The following is a 9,239-nucleotide window of genomic DNA, read 5'->3' as shown; positions in this document are numbered from 1 at the left end:
TAAGGTCAATGCAAAGGTCATTAGTTTGATTGAAATGGTCTGTTAGATAAAAGCATCTGCCAAATTCAAAAATGTGTAAATGATGCAAAGCAGATCTAAGGTTCATTTGCCTTTGTCTGTTTGATAACACAAGACGTCTTGCTGGGCTTTTTGCTGTAGGCTAATTATAAATCAAAAATCACAATTAAACAGCATAAGTCCAACAATAATTAAACCTGACATGAACTGTACCATAACTTGGGTTTGCTTAGCTTAAATCGCGCTAAAATCACCTTTTTCAAGGTCGCTTAATCTACTATGCATGTGCACATCCTGCAATTTTATTACATATTTCAGGATCAAAATTTGCCCCACCACTTTTGGAACAGTGGTGCGACCACTGCCTGGTAAAGTTATTGAAATTCAATTCCACCTGCCAAATGTGTTCTTCTTCTTTTCCCATTTCTTATCAGATAAGAAGGTCCTGTACGTATATGTAAGCGTATAGTACATGGTAACTTAATTCACCACTTTTATTTTCTAAATTATTTATTTATTTATTTTAATATATTTTGTATTAATTAATTTGATTTGCTTACTTTACAGTAAGAAGACATGCTACCTACCTGTGAGCCTTAAGATCATGTTCAGATTACACTTAATACGAGTTAATAACATTATCGGCATGAACAAATGAAACACTAAAAGTAGTAATCTGGCTCGTTATCATAGGGGAACCAATTTAAGTGATATATATAGCACCTGTTCTACCTACTTTTTATAGAACCTCTTTAGGTTTTCAAATTATTGGTGCTATATAGGGATAAAAGAGGTACCACTATGATCACGAGCCAAAGAACCACTTTTAGTCCTTCATAGCACAATTAGTTTTTACAGTTTGTAGTGGACAAATAAAGGTTTATGTTTTCAAGAAGTTCAACTTTGTCTTCTATTTACATATTTTGATCTTCGAAAACACCAAACTTATGTATTTCCATGTGCTAGACCTTATCCCAGCTGGTCATTCCCAAGGTAGAATGGCCATGAACACAGGCATTTTGAAATATAAGCCATGTGTGCATGTACAGCATAATATATTTAACTTAGTTTTTTAAGGGAGACTAGGCATTGCAATATATAGTAGTCTGTATTCTTAAGATAGCTGAAAAGTGTATTAATACATGAGAATTTGATCTATCTACATACATCCCCATCAACCAGGAATCACAAGATCCAAATGCAAAAAAATTAAGGACTTACCATACTACAGTTGCACATTGCTGCGAGACTTCGAGGGTTGAAGACCTAAATGCAGCTTTACTAATACAACGGTCAGAGCAGGCAGTAGAGATTCACAAACAATATACAACCCAAGGTTAAACACAAGTACTCCAAGCCGAGAATGCTCAGAAATGCAATGTAACAAAAAATCAAGACTTGGCAACGATGAAATAACAGAGCAGGCTTATGTAGACAGAAGTGACATGTTTAAAGTAACAGGTGAGGATGATCAACATAATGAGTCCAGCAAAGGGTTATGGGAGATGTAGTTTGCAATGACAGTTCGGGTAATGAGGGGAGTGCCCTCTAGTGGATTTAAGAGGGCACTCAAGCTGGTGAATGTGACAATTGTAAAGGCATACACTATGAAAAATCCTACTTTTAATTTCAGTGCTTGTTAAGTCATATTTTACATCTTTTTTAATTTTAAAGTCCAATCAAAATATTTCTAACTTATTCTCCTTTGGGTCATCCAATTATTTTTTACTTTCCTTTACAAAGACCACTAAACAGTCAATAGATCGTGAAAACAACAGTAAAATGGCCGAAGAAGCTATCAAACTCCATAATCCCAATATTTTATATTTGTGGATCATTTATTTATAAAAAACATGAATTACAGTTTACATTAATTACGAAATAAATAAATACAAACATAACAACGTACAATAATATGAAAAAATGTATTTTTGGATGAATTATATTTTGACTGAATATGTGTTATATCAACATAAATGTCTGGTTCATAATGAAGATGCACAGATGATATGAGGATGATGTCAACTCAAAAAACACTTGAGTACACTGTGTGTTCATCAGCTTTCTGTAAAAACACATGACACAAGACACATGAGACAAGACACATGAGACAAAAACAAGTTACCTCTCAATGCCGAGTAATTACATTGGTTTGGGTTAGCTTTGCTGTAAATCAGTGCGTGAAAAATACAAACTGTGTTCGTTGTTAAAATGTTTTGCCTTTGTAGAGCTGCACAGACATTACACACTTGGACTAAAGCCAGACTAAATAACAAAAGCCTAGAGACAAGACAGACAAATCGTGTCATTTTGTACAAAATTTCTATTTAATTCGATTCATTCTTTTAACTTTGGTTAACTAGTTGGCAGAATTTGCATTCTGTTTCTTCTCGGAGATTTTACAAGTTCACAAATTCTGTTATATCTGTGTGGTTCGAGTGTAGTCACAACTCACTAAGGTATTTATTTAGCCTACAGCACAAGCGCTAAGCAAGCATCAACATATCTTAAGATAGCTTGAAGCCTGATGCAGCATCATGCACTTACAAAAGGAGTGCAAGCAGCACATTTTTTTCTTGTATGTACTAAAGCTTTGACAGAAACCACAGGGTCTCAAATAGCAATATACAGATGCACACAGCAACACAATCTCTTACCGGAATCTCAATATGGCGTGCACTAAATGTTGTTTCTGCATAATGAAGCTCTTCCTCATCACGAGTCTGAACTGTTTTCAATAATAATCACAGTTTTCACTCCACACTTTCTTGCACAAAAGACTAAGTTAATACAATTAAAAACACTTAATACTTACCTCTGTGTCTAGTTTTCCTGTTGTAGAGAAACCACATTACACTCACAGCTGCAGTCGCCACAACCAGCATTACCAGAAAAACTGTGATTCCCACCAAATATGGATTCTGAATGTGTGCTGTAATGAACATATTTAAAAATTAAACTTATCAATGTTTGACTTCAACCAAGGAAACAGACATTAAAGATGAGTTTGACCAACCAGACACTCATTTAACTCTCTTACCTGAACATGACTCACAGAGTTCATTGATGTCTAGATGTTGAGTCTGGTTGCTGACCGGATTGGACACCACACATCTGTATGTGTTGTTGTCTTGATATTCCAACTCCAGAGGTAGAGAGAGTCTGATGTTGAGATCAGACACACTGATGCTGGACAATAAACTGTTTCCTTTGTACCAGGAGAGACTCACATGTGTCACATTCATCACTGAACACAACAACACACATTTTGAGACTGAAGATCTTTCTGATGATGAAGAACAGTTTGAAGAGTTTCTGATGATGACAGGAACAGCCAGACGAGCTGGATGACATGACAGATGGGAAAAGACACATTACCTAAAGAAACCTATAGATGTGAATTTTCAATCATTTCACATTGCTCACCATGGACAATAACAGTAAAACTTGTGTATGAGATCTTGTCACTGATGATCTGTAGTTGATAAAGTCCAGTGTGTTCCGTTTTTATGTTTGTGATGGTGAGAGATCCAGTCTGATTGTTCATCTGTAGATGATCTCTGAATATCACATCCTTACTAACAAAATAAATGTTCATCTGTTCCCTTTTAATGATTTCGGCCAAAGGAGTGTTTAGTTTAAAAGTCCAGAGTATATGTATATCTGTCTGTATGTGAGTGAGATCAGTGTGTAGAGTGACAGAATCTCCCTCCATCACTGAGACTGACTTCACTTCATCTGCATCAACACCAAACACACCTGAAGAACAAAAAAGGTAAAAGCTGACACATCTTTACTCACTAACACACCAATAAATAAATAGACACATATTTATAGGTAAACTAATATAGACGCATGTGCGATTGTGTAGAAGGCACGTGTTACATTAGTAACAGTATCTTCTTCAGCAGTTGAGTTATCGTTTGGGGGTCTGCGCGTCTCGAGTGTACTTTGCACTTTCAACGGAATAAACGCACAAAGGCGAGGCGGGTCCAAGGTGTGTTACCGGATTATTTTCAAATCCGTCACCTGACCTCACCTGTCCATTCATCTTCATGCATTCATTTTCATGCATTCATTTTTAATGCAGCTGTGCAAATGAACATATTTTGCAGACTTCTCAATTATTTACCCCAAACTTTTTTATACTTTATTCAGCCGAAAGTCAAAGCGCATTCACAGCTAAACTCTCAGTCCGACGAAGCTTCATTACAAAAAAGTAACAGTCAGACTATTATTTCAAGTTCAACAAAAGTTAATTGTTATGTGAATAACTTTGAGTACAAATAATCTACTTACCACGTGCAAGCCATAAACACAAAGCGCATAAAACCGATTTATAAATCATATTTTCAAAACGTTTATGCTGCACATGGTAATTTAGGCTGTCTGGTTGTTTTGAGGGTCACTTCAGAAAGCTTCAGAACATCATGAAACGAAAGCATGCCATTAGTTTTCACTTCTTTAAACTAAAGATCAAAAAGAGAAGCAACTGAAGAAAAAACAGTCCGAGAAAGATCATCAAAAAGAAAGATGGAAAAATAAATGTCTTCGACAGACTGTGGATCAGTCTATGCAATAGGTCTACTATAAAAGCACATAATAATATTCCTGATTTTCGCAAGGAAAATTAGCGACGAAGAGATTCAGTTCTTCAACACTGTTGTTTGTTTTGCGGGCTCTGATCTCAAGTTTTTCAAAAGTTCAGATGACATCGGCTGAGGGAGGAGCCACGCAAACTTGGCCCCACTCCAATTCTGTCAAGTTTGGCTAGTTGACCTATTGTTTACATTTGCCCAGCACAAATAAAACACATAACGATAGCAATATCTGATAAAAGACAGACAAATCCATCTAAATAAGATAAATAGTTTTATATATTTTCAAATTATTTATCAAAAATCAAAATAAATTTCCCCCCAAACAAGCCAGATGAACATCACATATGCACAATGTACATATAGCAGAACTTGCCCTGATCAAGACATTACTGCAACGATAACTAGTATAATAATATAAGAGCAAAATTAGAATATGAAATCTTGATCTATCTTACATACCTCACCATCAACCGGGAATCGTTAAATCCAAATGCTAAAAAATGAAGGGGTTACTACCACCAGGGTCAGAAATAAACTTTTCCAAAATTTACAAATGAAATGAACATTCTTCTATACATTTGCATTGTCTTCTATTTTAAATATGTATATTAAATCAATTATTTCAACCAATATGAATAACAGCAAACTATAGACAGTAAATGTGCTCAACATTAACAAAAGTCATCTTTAAGCTGCAGCATGACATGGTTTAATACAAAGACTGTTTAATGTTGCTCAAATGTGCCATAATAACACCAATATAACCTAATGTTGTAAGATTAATGTCATTTAAATGAAATGTAATTTAAAGTTAATACATCACAAATGAGAAAAAAAGTTAAAGGCTGATTTAGGCAGAAATGTGTTTGTTGCTCTTGATATTGATTATAAATGTCAAATGAAACATTAAAATCGTTTTGCATGTTGTCTTGCAGACTAACTTATTGCAGTTTTTGCACTCGTAAATCTTCACGTTTCATTTAACATTTATTAAAACCAGGAATAAACAGAAAGCATCAAACAGCTTCCACAAAGAGTCCCTCTGGATTCAAGCTGGTGCATCCAAATACAATGCATTCAAAATGCAGTTAGATAATCTCAATGAGGCCACAACATATTGTTTATATTGTATGAACAACCTATATCCTGTCTTATTTTAATGAACTTCTATTCCTTACAAATACTCAAACTACTAACCTTTATGTTCACTGTTTTTTTTATATATCACCTGTCCTCTTTCTACCCCAGGTTCATGCACACTAATTCGTTTGGTTATACTGCCACCTAGAGGTTAACAACAGTATTGCAACATTGCTTCAAGTAAAACAAATCTTACTAAATGGAAAAATATAAATATATATATATATATTTTTTCACTTGTGTCATCAAAAACCATTTACTTTACTTTACGAAAACCACTAAAAAGTCAAAAGATCTAGATTAAAAGAAAGTTAAATGTGGCGGAAGAAGCTATCCAACTCCAAAATCCCATAAAACCGTCACATGTTGTCCATGTGGGGTATGAAACAATAAAATATTTGTGGATCATTCATTCATAGAAAACCAACATTACCATTTAAAGTAATTACAAAATAAATTAATACAACAGCATAACATACAAAAATGTACAATTTAAACATCATAACATAAATATGTACAACATAAATGTCTGGTTCATAATGAAGACGCACAGATGATATGAGGATGACGTCAACTCAGAGCAACACTTGAATACACCGTGTGTTCATCAGCTTTCTGTAAAAACACATGACACAAGATACATGAGAAAAAAACAAGTTCACTGTCATTGCAGAGGCATTACTTTGGTTTGGGTTAGCTTTGCTATGAGTCAGTTTGTGAAAATAAAAATTGTGTTCGTTCTTACAATGTTTTGCCTTTGTAGAGCTGTACAGACATTAGACATAAGCCAAGAGACAAAACAAACAAAGCATTTCACTTCGTACAAATTTACTTGTATTCAGTCACAAATTCGGTTATATGTGTGTGTGTGTGTGTGTGGTTTGAGTTCAGTCGCAGCTGTCTGAGGTATTTATTTAGCCCTATACAGCACAAATGTATCGCAAGCATCCAGAGATTTTTTAGACAGCTTGACGCCTGATGGATCACCACTTACAAAAGTAGCACATAAAACACTTTTTTTGCTTGTAGAGACCAAATCTTTGACAGAAACCAAAGGGGCACAAATAGCAAGATACAGACGCACACAGCAACACAAACTCTTACCGAAATCTCATTATGGCGTGCACTAAATGTTGTATCTGCATAATGAAGCTCTTCCTCATCATGAGTCTGAACTGTTTACAATAATAATCAGTTTTCACACCACATGAAAGACTCTAATAAGAAACTAATACAATTAAAAACATATAATACTTGCCTCTGTGTCTAGTTTTCCTGTAGTAGAGAAACCACATTACACCCAGAGCTGCAGTCGTCATAACCAGCATTACAATAAAAACTGTGATTCCCACCCAGTGTGGCTTCATCATGAGTGCTGTGATGAACAAATTCAGAAATGTATGTGTGAGTTCAAGCATGATATTGTATAATGAAGGGAACAGCCATTAAAAACCAATAACTCATTTTACTGCTTTTACCTGAACATGATTTACAGACATTGTTGATGTCTAGATGTTGTGTTTGGTTTGTGATGGGATTGTTGACGACACATCTGTATGTGTTTGTATCGTGATGTTCCACCTCCAGAGGTAGAGAGAGTCTGATGTTGAGATCAGACACACTGATGCTGGACAATAAACTGTTTCCTTTGTACCAGGAGAGACTCACATGTGTCACATTCATCACTGAACACAACAATGCACATTTTGAAGATCTTTTTGATGATGAAGAACATTGAGAAGAGTTTCTGGAGATCACAGGAACAGGCAGACGAGCTGGAAAATATGACATATAGGAAAAAACTTTACAGAAACCTAGATGTTCATTTTTTATATAATTAAACATTACTCACCATGTACATTAACAATAAAACTAACAAATGACATCTTGTCCCTGCTAATAATTAGCTTATAAAGTCCAGAGTGTTCAGTTTTGATGTTTGTGATGGTGAGAGATCCAGTCTGATTGTTCATCTGTAGATGATCTCTAAATATCCCATCCTTACTAACACAGAAATGGTTCATTTGATCCCTTTTCAAGATTTCAGCTATAACAGTCGCTTCAAGTCCAAAACTCCATGTTATTGTAATGTCTGTCTGTTTTTTAGCAAGATCAGTGTGAAGAGTGACAGAATCTCCCTCCATCACTGACACTGACTTCACTACATCCGCATCAGAATCAACTGAAACACAAACAAGTAAAAGCTGACACATCTCACCTACAAAGATCAAAAACAGTTATAAGTAAAAAGAAATTATGAAACACCATGTGACACCCATGCTAATTTCTCATGTATGGTTTATTATATTCTAAGTCATTTACCAAAACATGTCACATTTTATCCGACTTCACAATATTGTAATTAAAATCAGGTGAGAAAAAACACGTTATATTAGTAGTATCTCTTTGGCAGTTCCGTTGATCGTTGGGTGATGATGCTTCAGTGGGACGCGGGTGTTGAGGGATATGCCCGCGCAGCCTGTAGAGGGTTTTTTTCGCACTTTGACCCGGTTAGACGGTTAAAAAGGCGGTTCCACTTACCGCTTTATTTCAAAAATGCCACTTCCGGTCAACTCCATCCATTTACTGTACTTTTAGCCATTTTACAAAAGTTATCAACTGTGTTTTAAAACTGTGCATTCAATATGGCATGCGTGGTGTTAGCGCAATAGGCTACTTTGCATTATGAACGCCATTCATAATAAGCAATTGATCGGAAGCTGTATTTAGACTTTACACATCCAGAAGTTTAAGGGCATTCATGTCCATTCAAACTCTGCGCCGAAGTTTTGGCGGCTTCAGTAAAAAATAAAACACGGTTTATAGCCTATCATATGATTTACACAAGAGTTAATCGTTTTGTTAATTCATTTTAATGACACAAAACACTTACCACGTGCAAGCCATAAGCGCAGAGCGAATAAAATCAATGAAAATATCATATTTTCAAATAGTCATCCAAAAAGCTTCTTTCCTCATGGTGTGGACCTATATCTGGCTGGCATTAGTTTTCACTTCTCCAAGATCGAAAATCCAAAACAGCCGAGAACAGAAGCGATAGAAAAAATAACAGTCCGAGGTCGAAAGATTAACACAAAGAAAGATGCTCTCAAAATAAAATAAATTCATTAATAAAATTGCAGCGTGTTCATATAAATGCAATATAAAGTCCTGTATAGAAGCATACAATAATTACTGTTTTCGTGGGAGACAGAAAAACATTGACGCGAAGTTATTTCAGTTCGTCGACACTCTGAAAACACGGAGTTTGGGGGTGTGAGTGTGGGTGTGGATTCATCATATGTATTGTATTCACATTCATTCAGAACCATAAACAGGCTTGCTGTTATTTAAAAGCACACAATACCTCTCTATTTCTAGGGAAAAACTGGATATACTTTAAAACACAGAAGAATAAACGCACAGGGCTGACATACACAGACTGTAACAAACAACCCTTTATTTTTACAGTAAAGATAT

At 35.3% G+C, this 9,239-nt stretch overlaps 2 protein-coding genes across 4 annotated transcripts; both read right to left on the bottom strand.

The window, feature by feature from the left end:
- Positions 1-1,847: 1,847 nt before the first annotated feature.
- On the bottom strand, positions 1,848-4,689 carry LOC130429712 (uncharacterized). Of its 3 annotated transcripts, XM_056758431.1 has the most exons (6): positions 4,318-4,689; positions 3,445-3,777; positions 3,059-3,361; positions 2,834-2,950; positions 2,676-2,746; positions 1,848-2,083 (listed from the first exon to the last, which is right to left on the bottom strand). In XM_056758431.1, exons 1-6 carry the CDS (start codon positions 4,364-4,366, stop codon positions 2,045-2,047), a joined length of 912 nt encoding a protein of 303 aa, XP_056614409.1. In that variant the 5' UTR covers positions 4,367-4,689; the 3' UTR covers positions 1,848-2,044. The 3 variants fall into 3 exon arrangements, with proteins under 3 accessions (XP_056614409.1, XP_056614410.1, XP_056614408.1); XM_056758432.1 differs by lacking the exon at positions 2,676-2,746; XM_056758430.1 differs by lacking the exon at positions 1,848-2,083 and having other exon boundaries at positions 2,207-2,746.
- Positions 4,690-5,323: 634 nt separating this feature from the next.
- LOC130429713 (natural killer cell receptor 2B4-like) lies at positions 5,324-8,986 on the bottom strand. The gene is made up of 6 exons (XM_056758433.1): positions 8,653-8,986; positions 7,612-7,941; positions 7,238-7,534; positions 7,018-7,134; positions 6,864-6,934; positions 5,324-6,374 (listed from the first exon to the last, which is right to left on the bottom strand). Exons 1-6 carry the CDS (start codon positions 8,699-8,701, stop codon positions 6,330-6,332), a joined length of 909 nt encoding a protein of 302 aa, XP_056614411.1. The 5' UTR covers positions 8,702-8,986; the 3' UTR covers positions 5,324-6,329.
- Positions 8,987-9,239: the final 253 nt, after the last annotated feature.

This window comes from Triplophysa dalaica, chromosome 10 (assembly GCF_015846415.1).
Source record: "Triplophysa dalaica isolate WHDGS20190420 chromosome 10, ASM1584641v1, whole genome shotgun sequence".
Lineage (NCBI taxonomy): Eukaryota > Metazoa > Chordata > Actinopteri > Cypriniformes > Nemacheilidae > Triplophysa > Triplophysa dalaica.
Note: the sequence above shows the minus strand (reverse complement) of the source record. Positions and strands in the feature narration are given on the sequence as shown.

What these genes read in the sequence shown, in the direction of transcription:
- LOC130429713 (XM_056758433.1), bottom strand. Translation starts at nt 8,701, where the DNA reads ATGATATTTTCATTGATTTTATTCGCTCTGCGCTTATGGCTTGCACGT. An exon ending in TTTTATTGTTAATGTACATG is followed by an intron (nt 7,535 to 7,611) that starts GTGAGTAATGTT and finishes CATATTTTCCAG; the next exon opens with CTCGTCTGCCTGTTCCTGTG. An exon ending in TGTCTGTAAATCATGTTCAG is followed by an intron (nt 7,135 to 7,237) that starts GTAAAAGCAGTA and finishes TGTTCATCACAG; the next exon opens with CACTCATGATGAAGCCACAC.
- LOC130429712 (XM_056758430.1), bottom strand. Translation starts at nt 4,366, where the DNA reads ATGATTTATAAATCGGTTTTATGCGCTTTGTGTTTATGGCTTGCACGT. An exon ending in GTGTTTATGGCTTGCACGTG is followed by an intron (nt 3,778 to 4,317) that starts GTAAGTAGATTA and finishes TTTGTTCTTCAG; the next exon opens with GTGTGTTTGGTGTTGATGCA. An exon ending in TTTTACTGTTATTGTCCATG is followed by an intron (nt 3,362 to 3,444) that starts GTGAGCAATGTG and finishes CATGTCATCCAG; the next exon opens with CTCGTCTGGCTGTTCCTGTC.